Here is a 22,349-nt window from a genome sequence, read left to right as displayed (position 1 = left end):
TTATTCTACTTTTAGCAATTTTTGCTTCATGAAAAACACTTTTAACTCTAGTTTTAATGTTTGTAATGATGACAAAGTGCTGTCCTGGCCTTCATAGAAAGAGGAGGGACTGTTTCAGCTGAAACATAATTTGACAAATTCATAGCTACAAATTCAATGTGATGGATAATTTTCACAAGCCTAATCAACAAGAATCACTAACTTTAAAGGTGTCTTTTGCTGACTTCCTGGGTCTCAATACAACACATGATAAGCCATAGTCCTACTCTTGAGCTGTGATGAAGTGAATGACTGCAGGCGTTGCCAGGATTAGATCAGTTATCATGTGACCATAAAATATCTATAGCAGGAGTGACAAAGGCCAAATACACCACATGGATCAGCTGATCCTTCAGGCTGCTCTCCTGCCCTCCAACAAAAGGTTAAAGCAAAAAATGTGAATAACAACAAATACAATCAATGATTTATGGCTCAAAAACAAATAGCAGTCTAATAAAAACATTATGTGCTGATAAAAAAAGGCAACAACAACAAAAAAACAGTTTTCATTCAACCATAAATACAACGGGTCAGTTACATTTTAAGCCTTGTGGTGCAACACAAAGCAAGCTTTTATGTACATGAGCACTTTTTTCGCCAAATAAGTTTTAAAGTAACATAAACTGCTGTTAATGGGAATTAAAGTAAAATAAAGTGGACAACTGTCCAGGGATCCTATGAGCCTGAGGTTTACTTTATTCTATTTGAGTCTACATAATTTAATTCATTGCAAATGATTAGAAATTTGAACCACTGACGTACGATATCGACTATGACGGGTCCTGCGACGCAGCCAGTGTTTTATTTATTTTATTTATTTCTATGTCAAGTGAAAACTTTGGGTCTTCATAGGAGAACCATCAGGTTTTATCAGGATGAAAGACAAACACAGCCTCCATGATCGTCTTAATCTTGTCCAAAGTTTGTGTTAGTCGTGTTTTTTGCATCTGTCCTCTCAGTCTCAGTTTTTCTGGTTACAGAGGAGCGATCAGGTCTCAAACACTGAGCAACTGCAGCAACTTGAGCAGAAAAACACTCAGTGTCAGTGAAATGCATCCTAAAGCGCTTCTGCTCATCCAGACACCAAACACAGGGAATGATATGTGAATCTGGTTTGTGGCTTCCGGTGATGATGATTTTCAAGCAGCGTTGTGATAATTTCTCATGATTAGCAGACCAGCAAACCACTCACAAATAGCCTGAAACGAAGCTGTGAACATTTCCTCTGGACTCTTGTGTGAAGTCTTTGTGTGTTTGGAGGATGTTTCCTCCTCTAGCAGCAGGGAGTGAAGCTGCTCACTTGGCTCCTGATGTCAAGACAAATTAGATTCCTTTAAAGGAAGCTGCTGCCAAACCACAGAGTCTTACAAGGACTAGAAACACAAACGACTCGACAGTCTGCTGTAGTCTACTGTATTACTCTGTCCTCATTATGCAGGTATCTGTTTCTAGAGCAGCAGGATCCAGATCTACCACTACTCATTATTACTATTATTACCACTGTTATTTATTAACATTTGCTGATTATTACCACTGTTATTTATTAACAGTGGTAATAATCACCAAGCGCTTGCTCTTTGTGGGAACTGTTGGGTTTCTCTCTATAATAAAGTAAAGGTCTTGACCTTACCCTGTAAAGTGCCTTGAGATCATGTATTTTATGATTTGGTGCTATACAAATAAAATTAAATGAATTAAATTTAATTGAATTACTCTGCATCAGTAGTGGAAGAAATAATTATTTCCTTTTCTTAAATAACAGCACAAATACTAAACTATAAAATAGTAAAAGTCCTGCACTCCAAATGTCCCATTAGTAAAAGTGAAAACAGAAAAATGTATTTGAAGTGTAGGTAAAAGTATGCAATGCAGAAAAAAACCTCCCTGTGACAGAGATAGTGGCAAAGGTTAATATCCTGACATTAACAGTAAACATCATCTGCAACCGTTGATCAATGTAAAGCTTCATGATGTTCATGAAACAGGTTTCGCATCATCCTGGATATGAAAGCAGCATCACTGAACAGGACTATTTACTGCCCAGGTACATGATTACACGTTCAGGTGAAAGATGTTTTATTCTGTTATGAGGTCACAAACAAATACAGACAATCCTCTCCTGATTCGTCAAGCTTCATCACACTGAGATGTCCTGATAGAAGAGCGTAAGAGAAACCAGAAACAGCTCTAATGTAGACCTGCTCTCCGACACAGCTACTGTAGATTAGAGGCTTAGTTTCCCCAAGTGACTGATGAGAGCAAGCCATTGACTCTTTAAAATATGACATTTGCAGAATATGTTTTTTTCTGCTGTATTACATATGTTACATTTAAGCCTTGTATTTAGTTAAAAGCTCCAATGCAAAATCCTGACAGGTGCAGCATATTGTCAACCCTGCGTCATCATCCATCTTGAAAATCTACTACACCCTTCAGGATCTACAGTGGAGATGAAGGCAACAGAACCACCTGCCTTCTGATTGGACCCTGCTTTGTGAAGGGACTGTCATTGTCCTATCAGATTCAGGTGTATGAACCAGGATCAGAAATCTCCGTTTTCTGTTTTGTATCTGTACACATATATTAACAAAAACCCCAACTGTGGTTAGTTGTAGCTTCTTTTAAATGTCACCTTTGCTGGTTGTGCTTGAACTGGTAAATTTATATTAGTTAATTTTCATGCTTTTATACTTACAGTAAATGCTAAAGGAGGTTTAAATGGATGATAAATCTTTTATGTTAAGTCTAAAACATTTCATAATCAAAAGAAGAGCTGCTTTAAATGTCCTTGTTTGCTCTGCAACGGAGACTTGTATTAAATGTCGTTATGTGTTTTCATAGGCATGGCAGAGTCCAACTCAAGCCAGTACCACACCTTATGGTCCTCCACAAACTGGCAAGAATTGGTAAGTCATGCACATGACTCCACCCCATAATTATCCAGGCTCAAATTAGTGCTCAGTGATTTTGAGCTTGTAAAGTGATGTTGACAGATAATTCTAAAGTTTGTGGTTGTAAATCAACCTTTGTAAACCTGTAAAATAAATCTGCAGGAGAAGTTCAGTTTGTGCATGTGGAAAAAAAAATGTGCTTGTTCCGAAGAGATTTGTCTTTACTAAAAAAAGAGACTGTGTGAATCAAAACTATGAACGAATGATTAATGTTGAGGTTAACCAAAGACACTGTAAAAGAGATACACAGTGAAAACTAAAACTGTCTGTACACAGACGGCCCCATAATCATTTCTTCTTTTACTGTGTCTTCACCACTGATTCTTTGTTCAGTTTTGATTCACAGTCTTTTTTTTTTTTTTTTTCAACAAATACAAATCTCTTTGTTGGACACAGAAGTGAGTCGTCTGTCTGCATGGCTGGGCGCAGGGCCCCCTAGGGTCGAGCCAGCCGCCTCCCCTAATGGTTGCTAATGCAAGTGCTAGCTAAAGCGAATGCCCACTGGGTTATCCATGTGCCCATAACTTTTATGTTACTGTACTGTAATAATTTTCAAGTTTTGTGTGCAAGCCGTTTCTAATAAATCTTTGAGTAAAGTAATTGGATTGGGATTCAACTGAAACATGAGAAATGTTATGATCATTTAGATTTAAAATTACAACATATAATGTTCTTTCTAAATAAAATGAGTTATGACACTAATTTAGTTTGTGTTTGATAAACATAAAAATAAATATTCAACAACCGGGTAATTTTATGTCATATCACACTTATTTTGACATGTAATTCAAAGCTCATAAAACAAATTTGTTTATTGTGTGATTAAAAAAAAGTTCTGCTGAACTGACATAAATTCCCAGCTAGGCTCTGTTAGAGGAGGAGACAGCGACACAATTGTTTTGTGTGTGGTGCACTCGTAACTTTCATGTTACTGCACTGTTACAAACTAAAGTCTTATGTGCAAGTGCTTTGACGGTTTGATTTCCTTAAAGACTCAGCTTTTGTCTACTTCTCACTGAAGGGGGAGCCAATGGCCAGCGGAAGGAGAAGAGGAAGCCCGACTATGACAAACATGGAGGTGGTTTATGACACTTCAACGATACTGTGAGAGACACCATAAAAAAGAAAACGTGAACTGAGTGAATCTACAACTGAGGAAATTCACTAAAACTATATCAACAAAACAGCACCAATACAAAGAGCAGTCCTAGCAGACTTAAGACAACAGGGAGAGTACACACAACATTTCAGGTATGTTTGAGGTTTAATTCTTCATTAGAATCAGGAAAAAATTATATAATAATAATAATAATAATTTATATTTAAAAAGTACAACTTCCCACCATGTCCAATGACAAATCGGTACACACTTAAACATGCATACACACATGAACGCACACACATACATACACACCTACCCCTCACCTCACACACACACACACACACACACACACATAAACACATATGTGTGTCTAACGATTAATGACTATAGAGCAAGTATAAATGTGGATATGGTTAGTTATTGTTAATGTTACTGTGGTTGTTTTGCTGTTATTGTTGTTGTTGTTTTTTCTCTCTTTCTCCACCCCCTTTTTCTTTTTCCCCATATTCTCTCTGTTTTCCTCTTCCTGGCCACTCTCATCCCTGATGCGGTCCGGTTGTCTTAATAAAGTTAAACACTGGTCATTTCAAGCCTTGTTGACCTATGACTTCTTACATTGGTCAGTGAATCAGGCCACTTGATAAAATATAATATAATATAATATAATAATAGATAAAATAAAACAGTTTAAGGACAAAAAACTCTCCTCCTCCTGTGTCAGAAGTGTCTTTTTTTCATTTTGCAAAGTAAAGCAGATTGGCAGAGATGATGAGAGAGTGGAGAGGAGAAACTGCAGGGATCAGCGGTTGGACTCTGGTCAAACAGCACAATGAAAGCTTAGATCAGATGGAACCAAAGTTATTTCATCACGGGAGATACAATGAGGAGGAGGAGTAATCAAATCAACCGGATGGATTTTCACTATTACACGGTGTGAATAAAAATGAACAGACACGAGCTGACAACATCTGTCTGATAGTGTAACTGGATGACACATAAAGTGACTGCAGCTGCGAGGATATTAAAGCAGTATGTTTTGTTTTTTTCTCATGGATGGAGCCTCATGGATTCTCTTCATATCACACACTGTGTATTACTTCTGTTAAAGTCTCTTCTGTTTTGCAAGTTTGGCCTGAAGCTCAGTCACCAGTGTTGCAGTGAACTGACAGGGATGTAGTGGTGAGGGCAATAGTGCAACTAAGAACCCACTGATATGTCACATTATTAAGTTAACTATGACTAAGAAAAGAAGTCTTTTCTTCAACCTTCATCTTATCCCTAGAGCAGAGTGAAGACCTGGACAACCATACCGGAAATAAGCTATTATTATATACTCTCTCTAAACAGACCTCATTGTTTTTATAATATTTGATTAAAATGTGGTATAAAAAGTTCACTACTAATTAATAACCATAGAACATGCATGCATTTAGTTGTTATTCAGTTATTGTATGGGCACAGGGCACACGGAAAACAAATGAGCTATTTCTAACATGACCTGTATGCAACAGTATGGGTCTGTCTGTAGGACAACAGAACAACATCATCGAAACTGTATAATGTGTTTAACTCTATTTACTTCCCCCACTATCTGATTCTAGGCCTGTAATTTACAACTTTCACATCTGAAGTTTATGACGATGGCTGTGGCGATGACTCGTTAATTTGTTTGTGTGAATAAAAGCAGGAGCACTTTGTTTGAGTAACATGGCAACACTGTCCTCGGTTTACAGTGCATCAAATGATATTTGCAGTCATAAGTCATCTGATGATGAACAGCCTCTTGTCTGTGATGAACTCAACATCCAGATTTAGCCGGTGTCATGAGGAAGATATGCAGTAAGGGTAACTCACCTAATCCGGTCAGTCACTGAGCTGTGACCAGCTGGGTGTCGGGCTCTCGCATGTGGGGGTGTGTCATGCCAACACTCAGGCAGACAGGAAATAAGTAAATATAAAGTGGATCATTAACTGAAGATAATAATAATTAGACACTACCAATCAAATGACACGCCTACATGAATTAAATGTTTCTTAGAGACAAAATAGTGTTAGCTAACCAAGCAAGAGCCTTTTCATCGCCTTAGTTTAGCATGTCAGCATGCTAACATTTACTAATTAGCCCTAAACACAAAGTACAAATGAGGATTTTTAGGTATTTGATCATAAACCAAAGATATTGAGGGTTTTTTTAAAGTTTGAAGTGGGATGTGTAATAATTTTTCATATAATAACACACAGAGAACCTGGCGCCAAAAGCCTACATCTGGATAACGTTATATTAAAGATAAAAAAGAACAGACATATGCTTTTAAAAGTCTTCTATCACAGAGCTATGACTTTGTAACTGAAAAGTAGCTATAAAAGAAACTGATGACTAGTAAAGTAAATTTGTCCACCAAATCTGGTAACAGTCGTTGAGATATTTCACTGGGTATGTGAAAACTAAGGTCAGATGTTGGCAAAGTCAGGACCCTCTGGGAATCATGAATGTTTGTACAAAATTTAACAGAAATCCACCTGATAGTTGTTGAGATATTTCAGTGCGGCCCAGAGCATTCGACAGACTGTCGACCAACATTTCCATCACAGGAACCGTGCTGCCTGCATGGCTAAAAAAAGTCCTAAACACGGTGAACACATCAGTACGAAGTTACATCCATAAGTGATATGACTGCTTGCAACATAAAACTGAGTGTGCTTAAAGTTTCTGCATGCTCTGTATTGAAAATGAGACTGACTTTTGTGTGGTGTCTACTTGCTCTGCATCTCTAACCATGATGGCCCTGAAAGGCCTGAATATTATTCTTCACTGAGTCTGTGTTGTGTACACATGAACCTCTCAGGTGGGTAGACTGAAAGAGAAAGTCATCGTGGGAGGGGAGTCACCACTTGCAGTGCTGTGTTGATTAGAAGATTAACAGGACAGATGTTGAGTGACTCGGGTTTGCTGCCTCCACCTCATACAACACACCACAGTGACCACAGCCGCAGAGCTGCAGGTGTGGCTGAGAGCAGCACCTCTGTCTGCCCACTGACTACCTGCAGGCACTGGGTCTGCACAGCTGCCGCACGTGATCTAAAACTTAAATATGTTCTGCCTTATGAGGTTAGTTCATATGGATTCAGTTCATATTGCAAGTGCGTTTATTTCAACTGAGCAGTGCGACTACAATAAAGGTCACACCACACGTTACATAAGTGTTTCACACAGCTCACACAGCTAATCAGATTGATACTGTGAGCAACTTATTGTACTGTGCAAAGGTTTCAGGACCTAAAAGTGAGGATGCTTTTAAAAGTAATCATTATTTGATGTGACCACCCTTTGCCTTTAAAAAAGCACCAGTTCTCCTCCGTATGCACAGTTTTTAAAGACACTTGGCAGGTAGGTTGTTCTGAGCGTCTTGGAGAAGTCATCATAGTTCTGTGGATGTAGGCTGTCTCAGTGTCATCTGTCTCTTCATGCAATCTCACACTGGCTCCAGGATGTTGAGATCAGGGCTCTGTGGGGACCAGACCATCTGCTGCAGGACTCCTTGTTCTTCTTGACTGTGAGGATGGTTCTTTATGACTCTGGCTGTATGTTTGGGGTTGTTTTCAGTCATCCTGCAGAATGAATTTGGGACTGATCAGACGCCTCCCCGATGGTATAGAGTGATGGATCAGGAACAAACAACCTTGGGATCAGATGGTAAAACTGTATCGATGTCAGAAAACAACCTTGCTGTTTCCTCGCATTAAGGAAATCCCATCTCAGTGCAATTCTGAACGCCACAGTGAACAAAGACAAGACCTTGAATGGCATTTTATGTCACATCGAGGGGGTGGGGGTGTGGGGGCATCAAAGCACTTGTTACTGGATTCAACTTCAAACATCACCTCAAAACTCACCTGCCAAACACCAGCTCTCAGTGCAGCTGTGCTACTTTTCATCAACAAGCCACTTGCCCTCAGTCTGCTGTGTATTTCCCACTTGTGTGTAGAGTGTTTGGGAATCAAATGTGATGTTTGACATGTTATGTGATGCTATATGAATATGAATATAAACAAAGGGCAAATTGCTAAATGCCATTGTCTGAACTGAACAGAAAATGCAAATGGCGTTATGTAAGATGAAGTAGGTTTCTCCTCCACAGCCTTTTTTCTTTTCAGAGGCGCTTGTCCTACATTTTAGAAAATGAGGAAACCTTCTATTTATCTGAAAAAAGCTGCAGATTTGTATAAGAAAACTATTTTTTTTTTCCTTTCCTCTCAAATGATCTCACAACCCCTCAAATTTATCGTGTGATACGCAAAGTACATAAAGAAGTAAAAACCAGCTCCACCTCGAGCAGCTACAGCAGCAAACGTGCTGTTATATATTAACAATCCATTTTTACATCCGGTTTTACTTTTGATACTTTAGGTACATTTTTGCTGATAATACTTGCTGAAGTGCACTTTTGCAAGATTTTTGTTGTTTTGTTGTTTTGGTGCCTTTAATTAAGTAAATGTTTTGAGTACTTTTTCCACAACTGGTAATAATCCTCACAACATTGATGTCACAGACGTCAAACTGTGAAGCATGTTTCTTTTATAGAGCTGGGATGTGGACAGTGGTGGAAGTAAAAGTATTGTCAAAACTGTAGATAGAGGGGTAATTCAGCTACTTTATGTACTTCTGTGTAGCTCAGTCCATAATAATATGTTATAATAGGTTGTTAAAAGGGAGTTTTTCCTCCCCCCTGTCGCCAAGCGCTTGCTCTTTGTGGGAACTGTTGGGTTTATTCTGTAACAAAGTAAGGTCTTGACCTTACCCTGTAAAGTGCCTTGAGATAATGTATATTATGATTTGGCACTATACAAATAAAATTGAATTGAATTGAATTAATATATGATTATACTTTGTATTAACAATCTGAATCTGTAAAGTAACTAAATCTGTCAAATAAATGCTGTGAAATAAAAAGAACAATATACAGTAATGGAGTAGAAATATAAGTTCTTAAAAATTGTACTTAAGTACAGTACTTGAGAAAATTTGCTAAGTTGCATTCCACCACTGGATGTAGGGCTGCAACACACGATTATTATTATTAATGTTATTTATTTATTTTGTATTTCTATTTTTTATTTTCTTGATTCATTAATAAGCCTTTACTCTGTAAATGCCAGTTATAATTTCCCAAAGCCCAATGCAGTGCCTTCAGATATCTTGCTTTGGTCGATTGATTGATTGATTATCCAAAAAGTTGGCAATTAATTTTCTGTTGAATTGAGTAATTGATCAGTCAAACAACTTGGGATGTCACCTGTAATTGTATGAATTCATGTGTTCCCAGCAGACACAGTTCACTAATCTCCAGTGCTGGAATGAACAGTACATGTACTCAAGTACTGAGCTTAAGTACAGGTTCAAGGTACTTGTACTTGAGGCTACTTTTATTTTCATTTTGATGCCATTACTCCTTGTACTCCACTGCAGTTATTTTTTTAGTAAATTTTTTGTTTGTCAACTATTAATTTTGTGTACAATCATATGATGGCTTATAAAATATAGTGCATTATAATTTCCCAAAGCCCAAGGTGGTGTCATCAAATCACTTGTTTTGTCACACAAAGAGTTTTTTAAGAAATCCAAAGATTTTCAGTTCACTGTCAGATAAGACAAACAAAAGCTGCAAATTCTCACATTTCAGAAACTTGAACCATAAATCTTTTGGCGTTTTTGATGAACTGATAACAGTTATTTCTACCTCACTACTTTGATTTGTCTGCTAGCAGTTACTTTTTTAATTTGTATGATTAATTAATTAACCTCTTCTGCAGAAGTGACTGTGCCTCACTTCTCTGATCTTTTCAATAGGTCACTTTATGATATAATATAACTTATACATAACACAATATGAGAAACCAGCCCACTCAGTTTGTGGCTGTAATAAAAAACAGTTTGAGGTGTGAATAAAGAATAAGTTTAGTGTGCACTCTCACCTGTTTGGCTGTGATTGGCTGACTCTGGTCCAATCAGCGGCGGCCGTCCGGACCCTTCCGTACATTCACAGTGTGATTTAGCGCACACACAGCGGAACACGGTGAGTGTCTCATCAAGCTTTGCTCCTCTGTAAAATGACCAGTGTGATCGCTAGTTATCCAGCCTGTACCTCCATTCATTTAACGATCAGTCCCTGAACATTTATGTGCCTCCGGTCAGATACTAAAACGGCTTCTGGCTCCAGTGTTTGCTGAATAATTGTTGTGGGTGAAATAGCTTAGCTTCCAGGCTAGATGAGTAGCTAACGTCAGCTAACGACTAACTAACGAAAACTCGGTTTGTGGTTCAACTTATTTCATCTCCTGTTGTGTCTCCTTTGCCTTCAGATGTGTACCAGCTTATCCACATGCTCAAAACGTGCAAATATTAAAACTTAAAAGAAACTGGAAAAAGGGAGATTTGAAAGTCCAGACTGATGCTAACTGGCTAGCTAACTTATTAGCTCCCAGTGTTCCCTAAACTGTTACGGGAACTTAAATTTGAGTTCAGTGTTTACCAGATACGAAGTAACGTTAAACTGAGAGCTCAGCCTTTTCCTCTCTACCGAGCCGATGTTAGTTCACTTAGCGGGGTGTTGGAGCACAGCTCGCCGTCTCTCCCCCAGGCTAACACCCAGGAACGTTAGCTAGCATTGCCCCGACGTTGCTGCTAGCCGAATGCTAACGTAAGAGTTGTCAAGCTTAGTGCTAATCGAGCTACTTTTTTGCTACCGCCTCTCAAATCTAAAGTTAATTCGTATTAATTACATGTTGGCCCCGTTAATACCGCCGCTTTAAACTCATTTTTCTAAGCGGTTTAACAGTCACAGTCCACTGCGTTGGGAAACTACTAGCCACACCCTTCCTTTCGAAACCAACTACGCTTGAAGTTGTCACGAAAATAAGTTAATCTTTATTTCATGTATCAGACGCAAAAGATTCACCACTCTTAAGATTTAAAGCCATAGTTGAACAAGATAGACTTTTACAAAGTTTTCAGATGCGCCTGCCTTTCTGTTCAGTTAAAAATCCTCTTGCTCCTTTTCTTTCGATTCAAGATTTTCTGTTCTGGCTTGAACTGTAAAGTAGAAGAGTCGTCCCGTTAAACACAGGAGACTGAAAACCACTGACTTTGAGATAAAGAGTTCAGACCAACATATATTTTTTTTGCAGTTTAGGTGTTGATCAGCAACAGGTCTTTCGAGGAATAACTATTAACAGCTTTGTTTGTTATGTAACATGTGACAACTCACCTCCTGACTCCATAAAGTAGATCCACACAGCTTTTTTTTTTTTTTTTTTACCTGGCAACGAGAAATTCATCATGAACTCACCTTGCAGATGATGTCAGTAATTCTACTAATTACCTGTTTCTCTAACTGTTTCTGCATTTCTAAACAGAGATTTCTAGTGAATAAATCCAGTTTGCTGTGTAAAGCTGACACAAATGTTACATCGGTTTACTTTAGGGCCAGTTTCCTGTCTGAGCAGTTTGGTGTAACCTTGCTTTCTGGCTCCCGACCAACCCTCAACACCTGCTAGCTGACATCAGTGTACCTGAGGACCTGCTGCCCCCCCACCCCTCCTCCCCAGATGTAGAGGGAGTTGTCATCTGCAGCAGCCGTGTACACAGTAGGTTAAGCTCTTCTCGTTTGACTGTACAGATTTTCTGCAAAGTACACTTTTGTGAAAGGCTTTGTGCATTTACAAATTGGGTTAGGTATTTATCTACATTTTACTACTTCATCATAAAAGTGACATGAAGTGTTAATTAGCTGTTAGCATTGTGGTCCCCCTACAAGAGGGCACTCTCATCAGCAAAGCCAGCAAAAATTAATGAGTAGGATTGGTGAAGGTTTCAGCTTGAGTGCTTCATCCTTGAGTCCAAGCTCATATCTAATCAGCCGAAGGCTTAGGTTTCTTATCAGATGTTGCTAGTTTTGTGACACACACATAAATTTACATTTTAAACATGGTGCGATTTGCCCTTGCGTGCATTTCCAGGCAAACAAATGCATCTTGTACACGTTGGCGTCAACCTCCCCCCCTAGGTGCACCCCCTCACTGGTAATGATTTCAGTGCAGTGGTCATGCATGCACCCTCTGATCTCTATTTTCTGTTTGTATGGCGTACTTGAGTAGAGGAGGGTCATTACAATGGCTCTTTGTAGAGTGCCTCGTGTGCCTGTCTCACACTGTGGGTTTCTGGTGGTGCTTCATGCATCGTAGTTAGAATTGCAAATGCTGGTCAATGTGACAAGAGTGGTTTTTGTATTGTTTGTCTCAACATTTGACAAAGGTCCCACAGATGTATTGTGATTAGCAGATTCAAAGAGGTTCTTAAATGAGATTTTATTGTGCATCACCCCCTCTTTGACATTTGTACATCAAATAAAGACTTCATTTGCATTTTAGAATAGCATTTAAAACAAAGGTCCTCAAAAGCAGTACTTTAAAACTTTTCACCACATCTGCCATTATACATATTTGTAACCAGTATTGTTATGTGACTATTGGCTGCCCCACATATCTTGTGCTCTTTAATTTCACACCAACATTAAGTCAAATCTATCAATGTGCACAGGAAGGGCTAGAAAGATTAGAAAGATTTACTTAAATTATCTCTGGAAATAATCTGAACTCTCACATACATATCTGACAGTTCTGATTATTTTCAGAAACCTTCAACAATGACAGGTTTTATTCTAAAATAAATACCAGAATACAGTATTCTGGTATTTATTGTTACACATATTTTTAGCCAATAAAACACAAAACTAAAACTGAATATTTGTGAAAATGACACCACAAAAGAAAATGAATACTCAAGGCCTTAATGAGGCATTTATTATAATAGTAATAATAATAATAATAATAATAATAATAATAATAATCAGAAAAGTTGTGAATGATTTTGTCATTTGATATACACTGGGTAATCCCTGCATCTGTGGATGATCACTAACTAATTCTAGGAAAAAATATCTGTCTTCATCCTCAACATTTTCGTGCCTGTGGCAGTTCTTTCTGCTGCCAGTATTTTCTAGGCCATGCACGCTGTCTAAACTGTGTCAGGCTGATGGAGTTGATGATAGGTCATTCTCCGCGGCCTTTCTTCTCCGTTTTGTAATGAGATTAAGTTATTTGTGGCACTGGAACTCTTACCTATCAACTGTGCTGCCATTTTCAGTATCTACTGCACTTTAATGAGCTCCACAGTGTCTTTTGGGTTTAATTTAATTATTTTTTTTATCATGGATGTACTTCATTATTGGCTGTTAATACAAGGTGAAGCATTGGACTGTAGTTAAGGAGCCAGGCTGTAGTTTCCTTCAGTGCTTCTTGATTTTATTTTATTTTTATTTTTTTTAAGAGGCAACACCCATATCATCATGACAACTGAAGTCCCATGGTAGTGGGTGGGGGAGAGAGCTCATTTTTTTTGGCAGTGAAGTGACGTTTTAATCTGTTGATGTCAGCAGTGATTTTTTTTTTTTTTTTTTTTTTTTCATTGTGGTAGATACTGTACTACAGGGCGCTCACACTGCCATCAACTTAGCTGTGAGGTTAACTACTTCCAGTACACATTGTGTGTGATGCTGGAGTTTTGATTATGGTGTCGTGCAGCAAAAATTCTTGGGTTACAAACAGACAGGCCTTTCTGTGGGTTATTGATCCTGTCTAGAAGAACGTTACATCAGTTTTACTCTCAGAAATACCTCAGTTCAAAGGAAATATTGTCATGGTGTGTTATGGATGAGGGATGGGATCATTTTGGTCAGATAATTAAAATAACTCTTACTGATATTTTCCTTGGCTCAGGGTAATCTGGAAGAAGTTAAGGCTTGCTTAGATTCAGCTGACTTTTTTTTTTCTGTAGCTGAAAACAACAAAGCTACTTTCTGTCTCAATTTATCATCCGTCCTCTGTACTTTCACAGACTCTTGTGCTGTCCAGTAAAGTTGCCCACCATGCGTGAGTACAAGCTAGTGGTGCTGGGATCAGGAGGCGTGGGAAAATCAGCGCTGGTAAGATATGGCATCAGCGGCAGCACCGAACTGAGTCAATACACTGATTACAGCTTTGTAGTTTTTATTATATGGTATTGATATTATTGATGTGATTATGAAGCCGTGTACAATATATTTGTGTGCTTTAAAAACTAAAATTAAAATATAAGAGAAAAAAAACTGTAATATATTCTATAAAACTGTAGACAGATTCTTAGTACTACAAAAACTGCATCAACCGTTAACACAACACTGTGTTTTTGATGAGATCATTTAAATGTTTACACAGGGTATCAACAGGTCTTAAAGTCAAAAAATGAATTAATTTTAGTTTTCCTCAAAAAGGGCCATAAAGTATAAAAAGTCAAATTTTATTTACAAATGTCATAAATATTTTTTCTAGCCTGACATAGGCAATAATATTATTTCTAACAGGTTGTTATATGGGATTATTTTAAAAAACTGACCGTTCTAGACCTCTAATGTAAAATTTATATGTGGACCTTAAATTGATTGATTACTTTTTGATTTGTTAATCCTTCCATCCATTTCTGCTGCTTATCCAGGGCCAGGTTGTATGTAATGATTATTAATAATGTTATTAGGACTAGCCTGGCATCACCAGACCAATTCGCAAATGTGACCAATTCACAGCCATCTTGGTTGTTAATGGAAATGCCTCCACAGCTCTCCCGTGTCAGTCATGATATCAAACCCATCCCATTATAGATAAATGGTTGTGATTGGTCCAACCTGTCTCAGGATCTGTCGGAACGGGAGGGGAGCCAGACCCATCTGTCAGAGCAAATAAGCATGATTGGTCTGCTGATTGGTCTGGCTTCCAGGCTGATGAGCTGGGAAGAAGTGACAAAAATGTCATGTTACTGGTTTTCACTGATATCTTTCACACAGCGGTATGACTGTTAAACAGTTTTTAAATTGTGTTCTCTACGGTATTAAAAATGCCTTAAAAGTCTTAAATTTAGTGATTGGTTCCTGCAGAAACCCTATCATGGGAAAATGCACTGCTTTGCTGTAAAAAAAAACAAATATATATGTATGTGTGTGTGTGTGTGTGTGTGTGTGTGTGTGTGTGTGTGTGTGTATGTGTATATATATATATATATATATATATATATATATATAATCATGAACACTCACCCTCAGGGTTCTTGAGTGCTTCATAAATATTTTCTTTGCCATCGTCTTCAAACATCAAGCTGGAATTATTAAATTCTGTGCACAAATTTTTGTATTTTTAAAATGTATCTTCTGTGGCACTTCCAGAGCTTGAAGGATACAGTGTTTTGTCTGTAAAATGTTCAAGAGTTAATATTTCACCAGGCCATAAAAAACTAAGAAAGACTGACGGAAAACAATAAGTCTGAGTCTGGAGCTCGACAGCTTCAACAACATAATGAAACTTAAAAGTTAAGCTGGCCTCAAGCCAAAGATGACTACTGATGGTGACTCAAGGTGTTTATTTTGGATTTCTATGAAATGTCCTTGCTGTATTTTTAGTCTCACTGTCCTCACAATAAGCTACATGGTACTTTTACTAGTGTGTCAGTTCTGGATCAATAATGATGTGTTGTCTTGACGTTTTTGCTTCATTTGTCCTTTCCAGACAGTCCAGTTTGTGCAAGGCATTTTTGTGGAGAAGTATGACCCCACAATAGAAGATTCCTACAGAAAGGTAAGCTCGGAAACACAATTTAAACATGATTTCTTTTTAAAGTTTATTAAAGCAACTCAATGATTGACTGTTTAAATGCCTTCAACTGTCATATAAAAAATATGCTGGTTTTTGTTTTTCTCCAGCAAGTCGAGGTTGATGGGCAGCAATGTATGCTTGAAATCCTGGACACGGCTGGAACAGTAAGTGAAGTCAGACACAGGTTTCAGATGAAGGGGTCTGAGAAAATAAGGCAGCTGACGGTCTGGCCCATCTGTTTTTTGTTCTGTAGGAGCAGTTCACAGCTATGAGGGACCTGTACATGAAGAATGGCCAAGGCTTTGCTTTGGTGTACTCCATTACGGCACAGTCAACATTTAACGACCTACAGGACCTCCGGGAACAGATCCTGCGAGTAAAGGACACTGAGGATGTGAGTGGAATACAGTTTTAAAACGTTTATAAAAAAAGATTGTTTCCAGCTTTGTGACAACGCAATTCAGATAATTCAAAGTGTTTTTTTTTTAATGGGTTATTTTGCTTAAAAAGTGGGAGAATTTGTAATGTATGTATTGTATAAAGCATTTTTCATGTTACCTCTATACTTAATTTAATCTCCTGTTTTTTTCCCCCCCAGTAGTTCTTTCTCTGTTTTCTTAATGTAAGCCTGCCTCTTTGCTGCAGTAATGAATGTTTGCCGTCAGTGATCAATGAAGTCTTATCTCTCTCTTATCTAATTCAAAGTCAGCATATCTGAAGATACATGGTTTCCATTGGACAGCAATAGTATTTCCGTAGATTACACTGTATGAATCAGGATTAACAACTTCATCTTTCTGACTCACTCAGACGCGCAGCACTACAAGACACGAGTTCTGTGCGTGGAGAGTTTCTCTTCAGTGATAACCTTTGGTGTTACTCAGTATAATCTTCCTGTGTCACCTCTGAGACTCATCACTCCCTCATTAGAGTCAGCTCTGTGGGAAAGAGGGCACAGCGAAGGGGGGGCAGGAACTTTGTGACACGGTTGAAATGTCAGAGCTGTTGTTAGATTCTATCTGCCACTTTCAATCTTGGTCTCTTCATCTCTTAATTTAGAGCGAGGATATACGACATGCTGAGTGTGTGCTTTACTTATTCATAGCAAATTGTTGATAAGACTGCGTCTTGGTTAAGGTCTCACTTTGCCAAAACAAGCTGTACAGATCATGAACCTGTAGTGGATGATAAAACATTGCATTGTAGACACAAATGACTTATATTTGGCTGTGTAACTGCTGTATAAGTTGAGATATTGCTTTGAACATTCCTTTGGCATTTCTGTTAATCAATCAGGTTCCCATGATCCTGGTGGGAAACAAGTGCGACCTGGAGGATGAGCGTGTGGTCGGCAAGGAGCAGGGTCAGAACCTGGCCCGTCAGTGGAACAACTGTGCCTTTTTAGAGACTTCAGCTAAATCAAAGATCAACGTTAACGAGGTAAGTATTTATTTTATTTAATGTTTATTTGTATACAGCAGGGCTGGGATATAAATTGAATCAGTTCAATTAATTTGAACTTGCGCATTTGTAGGATTTATTAAATGTCTGCATCGTGAAGATTGAGTCGTTACAGTTTGCATAAAAAGTTTACTTTTAATTAGAACGTAATGTAGATGACAGCTAGCAACATTAGCTGTTTTGAGTCACGACAGTCTCGTAAACTACAACGAGCCGCAGTTTATGGCGCTGCTCTGACTTCAGGTGGCTAACTGCCTGTGGCGATCGCATTGTAATTTTGAACAGTCGCATCTACGAGCAAGACTGACTGAAAAAGGATTCTGCACATTGATCTGTGCTCTCAAGTTCGTGTTTGGATACAAGGTATCAAAGCCCCCGCAGCCTCCGAACAGTGTGGAGATTCTGCTTTGACCCTCCCTGACTCCTGGGTGCAGTAACTAACACTAGCTGTCTGCAGTTACTGGGCTGATGTCCAGTCCACTTCCAGAAACACAAACAGCAGGAGCACATGAATTAGTGTGCAGACGTTTCTACTCTGTGCTGGAACAGACTATTAAAGTGGAGGATGGTGCTCTGTGTAGATGAAGCAGCCCATAGCTGAGAGGGAGAACCTGTATGTTTTTTTCTTTACATGTGTAATGATGACAGCTTTGCATCTTTAATTTTTCTTGCTCAACCGTAAGGCACATCAAGTCCTAAAAATAAAATGTTTTAAACATGCTTCAGTGAGATTTTATTTTTTGGCGTTATCACCCAGTCCTAGAGGAGGGATAATAAATACATAGCATAAACCAGTGACACATACCACAGCATTTATATGCTAATTTACAATGCCTGGCCTTAGATAGGCTTTTAAAATACACAACAATAAAATGCATAACAGCACAAAACAATACAAACAATAAAATAAAATGACTATAAAACTCAATGAGAAGCTCCAGATCCTAAATGACTCAGCTTGAGTTTAAAATGATGCCAGTCATGATCCACTTTAAATTCTGTGGGTAAAGAGTTCCACAAGTTGATCCCCTGAGTTTAATTGTATGATTATATATGATTACAAGAGGCCTGATTGTTGTAGATGTTTTTGAAGAGACCAAAGCAATGCAAAATGTCAGGTATCTGACATTGCTTTAAGTGTGTCAACAAAAAAGCATTTGTATTGATATCATTCCTAAGTGACTTTTTTACATTGAGAGCTGCAACTCTTTCCCTATCTTCCTTAATGTGCTCTACTTCCATTTCATGAGGAAGTGGCTAAAATGGCGTCAGTGACTTTCACTTGAAGACATCAGTTGTGACTGCTGAGGCAAATTGTTAAGACCACTGAACTTTCTCTGTTGTAGATTTTCTATGATTTGGTGCGGCAGATCAACAGAAAAACGCCGATGGAAAAGAAGAAGACAAAAAAGAAGTCAGGTTGCACACTGCTCTAAAATGCCCTCCCACAGTCGCTCCAGGCCAGGTGAGTGGGTGTCAGTACAAAATTTATTCCAGACATGTGCAGAGCTCCCGCTGCTCACTGAGCTCCGATTGTCACTGAACGTTTAGAGGTCTATTACAATAATTATTGAGGTGATTTAATTAATCTTGACAGAAAGCTAGCAAGTGGTGTGTTGCAGTAACAGGAAACACTCAGCAAATGGAATTGAAAACATCACTGATGTGTATGAAACATTGATGACTCATGAAGCATCTCTGTAGGTTTAAAAGCTAGTCTTTTGGTGGGGGGTTGAATAAAGTAAAGCCTTTTTAGTCTTGTGGTGCCAATCAGGCACTGTCCTCAGTTTTAAGTTTTTTTGGTTTTTTTTGGGAAGGGAAACCTTGAACCAATGTCCAGTTTCATCTAAATTACTGAAACCTATATGTGTGACAGTCTATTTTATGGCTTCACTTTTTATTTGATCAAAGTTGGCTGATAATGTTTTATGTAAATTTGTCCAGTTTTAAGCCTTTGATGAATATTGTGGCTCCACCTGCTGTCAGATCAATGGAACTGTAATTGTACTTCAATCAACCAGTTTTACATGTTCAGGCCCATTTACCCCAAATAATGTTATGTTCTGATGTACTAGAGTTTTAACATTAGCAGCCAATGTTTCTCACAGCATAACATTGTTGTTCATTTTATGTGTGTTTGAGTGTGAATGTGAGTCACTGGTTTTCAGTCTTTGATGTGAAAATCAGCCTCTGGAGACTTTAAAGCTTGTTTGAATCCATCACATCATGATGTTGTGCCTGACTTTTGAGTTAAATTGCAGTGCATTACAACACTATAACAATCTAACTTTGACATGAATGAAACAGTCAATTTTATTTTTATTTATATAGCTCAATCTTACAAATTTGCCTCAGGGGGCTTTACAGTTTGCACGGCATACAGCATCTCCTACCACCACACCCTTGATTCAGCATGATGTTCTCAGTGATGGATTACCAAGTTTCAAATCACAGAGGGCAGAAAAAACAAATGTTAAAAAACTGAAAGCACAACAAAGGATAAAGGAATAGTTTAAGGAAAGGTAAAAGGACAGGTTCACAATTTTTCGAGTCTAGTCAGGTATGAGCACTGAAACAGGTTTTATCTGCTGTAATCATTCCTCCAGTTGATACTGGCCACTAAAAGGTCCCCTCCTAGTGCACTTTCAACAAGAGAGATGGGGAACAACATCCAGATTTGTTGTGTGGATCCTCCAAAGTTACAACAAAGTCTTTGTGGTACTAAAATCTTTACTTGTTAGAATCCCTCCACTGCAGCTAAGCAAGGAAACACTGTCTTGATTGGTCTGCTGAAGCCTCATATTGGCTTTCAGATCAACTTTGCACAATGCAACAACTTTAGCAGAGAACAAAGACGGGTTCTGTCCCTCAAAACAGTACACCCTTTAGAAACTTGTAATATCCAGGATGAATATCAAGGATCATTACACCAAGCAAAACCAGTTTTAATCTTCATACGGGCACCTGAATGGTCTTTGAGGACAGAAAAGATGTGAACCTGTCCTTTTAGTGTATGATTTGTATGAAGAGCGAGATGAACTAAAATGTGCAAAAACACTGGTCTGGTAAATCTCAAGCTCTAACAGGTTTATTGACAGATGTCTGCAACAGATATGACTTGTCCATTCTTGGACATCGATCATATTGTACATTTTGTTCTGTGAGGATGTCAAACATTCAGTGAGCTTGTCCAAAGACTTCTACAGAGATTTATCACCTGTCTTGAGCTTTATAATGAGTTTCAGCTGATCTTTTACCCCTATGACCTGCAGCTTTACTGTTTTAGCTCACTCGCTCCGCCTTCGTGAAAAAAAGCTTTAAAGAGCTGCTCTACACTACCTGCTCAGCACCAAACGGCAATGTTAGACTACCTGGTGAACACAGTGAAACATTTAGCAGAGAAAGAAACAGATATTTCCCTCCAGAGTTTGTAGAGACAGAGCTGAAATTCATCAGGCGAAAAGAAATACGACTCTGAACTGCTGCTAATGTTGCTCTGTAGCTGCTGAATGTGTAAATAAGCAGGTGTTTGCTAACAACTTTGTCATATCAACTTAAATGCTGATGAAATGTCATCGCAGTTCAAAAGCCATATTCTTAATCTCACTGGGATAAATTTAGAAAAAAGATCGAGTCTCTGAAACAGTGAACTCAAACTGCCAGACCCCATCAGACAATTTTGTTACATCCCCCAGACATTATTTATTGTTACATCTAACGTGCACTAATGAATGTTATTAGCAAGCCACAACAGAAACACTGAAACCAGGATCAGCTGTACTTTGATTTACTGTGGCACACCTGACACCAAAACGTTGACCAGGACCCCAGGGATTCAAGAGAAGTGGGACATAAATTACTTTTTAATTGAGATTTAATGTGATTACCCCCTCACTCATCTGCAAGGAGAAAGTCGCCATTTTTAAAATACAGAATATCAGCAGCATTACTTTACCAAACAAGCAGAGCAGTACAACATGTACAGGGGGGGGGGGGATGGAAGCTTGCTCAGCTTGACAGTGTACATAGTTAAAATTTATTGATGGATGAAAATGCAGTGCAGACAGCTTGTGTCCTGCACGTTTTTGATGAGATGTACTGACACTACTTTATTTTCTTCCTTGCAGAAACTTGTAATGATTAACTGTTTCCCAGTGGATCGTGCCAGCATTCCAAGTCCACTCCAGAGCATTTTGAAAAAGGCTGACAGAGATACTTCACCACTCGCAAAATGGCAGGAGATGGCACATACTCTCAAGAAATTCTTCTCTGCTTTTTAATAGCAAAGAAATTTGTCTCTTTTTTTGTATTGTCAGCCTGATGACAACTCTTGTTTTTGTCTGTTTTTTTTTTTTTCTTCTCAAGGTGTCTTTCTTTTGGAAATATCAGTATAAAAGAAGAGACCATGGGTTTAAAATCCATATACGGGAACTAAAACATTTTATTAAAAGTAACATCAGTCCTGGGCATATTGTGACAATACATTTGCAAAAGAAACCTTGTTAAATGTTGGCCTTTTCATACATTTCTGCACTAACGGTGTCAACAAAGATGCATCATTGTCCATAAATTACTTGTTCCTACTTACAAGGATGTGTATTGATGAGGTAACATCTTTCCTAAGTGACTTTGTTTTATATTGAGAGCTGCAAGCCTTCCATATTTCCCATAATATATTCTACTTCCATTTTTGCATAATAAAGCTAAGGAAATTAGTATTTTATAGACTGATGGGGGGGAAATGGTTTGTTCTAATTTGTGTCTTGAGGCTGAAAATATATTGTACTAAACCAACTCTAATATTGCTTCTTGTTTTACCCTGTCACAGATGATTTTCCAGCTTTTATGAATGATTAAATTTTAGTACATTTTCATTATTTTTGGTCTTGTATTTTTCTTATTGAAAGTCTTGTTAAATGTTTTTATTGTTGTCGATAATTATGATAATTATGAAATATAATTATAGATATGAGTATGTGGGTTAAACCAACTTTTCAGTCCCATTTTCTCCACAGCAGACAGTACCTGAAGCTGGTGATGTCCTTGTAAATTTCCTGTCT

The 22,349-nt window shown here is 38.2% G+C and overlaps 1 protein-coding gene and 1 long non-coding RNA gene across 2 annotated transcripts; one reads left to right on the top strand and one right to left on the bottom strand.

Moving 5' to 3' along the window:
• Nucleotides 1–4,028: 4,028 nt before the first annotated feature.
• LOC139620992 (uncharacterized) lies at nucleotides 4,029–10,916 on the bottom strand. Its single transcript, XR_011690906.1, has 3 exons — nucleotides 10,623–10,916; nucleotides 10,066–10,193; nucleotides 4,029–7,772 (listed from the first exon to the last, which is right to left on the bottom strand). It is a non-coding gene; the product is annotated as an uncharacterized lncRNA (long non-coding RNA).
• On the top strand, nucleotides 10,030–22,163 carry rap1aa (RAP1A, member of RAS oncogene family a). The gene is made up of 9 exons (XM_071477125.1): nucleotides 10,030–10,166; nucleotides 11,574–11,736; nucleotides 14,045–14,132; nucleotides 15,742–15,810; nucleotides 15,936–15,992; nucleotides 16,082–16,222; nucleotides 17,125–17,268; nucleotides 18,636–18,754; nucleotides 21,417–22,163. The coding sequence occupies exons 3-8, from the start codon at nucleotides 14,076–14,078 to the stop codon at nucleotides 18,723–18,725; spliced, it is 558 nt and encodes a 185-aa protein (XP_071333226.1). The 5' UTR covers nucleotides 10,030–10,166; nucleotides 11,574–11,736; nucleotides 14,045–14,075; the 3' UTR covers nucleotides 18,726–18,754; nucleotides 21,417–22,163.
• Nucleotides 22,164–22,349: the final 186 nt, after the last annotated feature.

The sequence above is a fragment of the Trachinotus anak genome, unplaced genomic scaffold (genome assembly GCF_046630095.1).
Source record: "Trachinotus anak isolate AG129_WGS33_773 ecotype Australia unplaced genomic scaffold, CSIRO_AGI_Tana_v1 ptg000004l, whole genome shotgun sequence".
NCBI classification, from domain to species: domain Eukaryota; kingdom Metazoa; phylum Chordata; class Actinopteri; order Carangiformes; family Carangidae; genus Trachinotus; species Trachinotus anak.
Note: the sequence above shows the minus strand (reverse complement) of the source record. Positions and strands in the feature narration are given on the sequence as shown.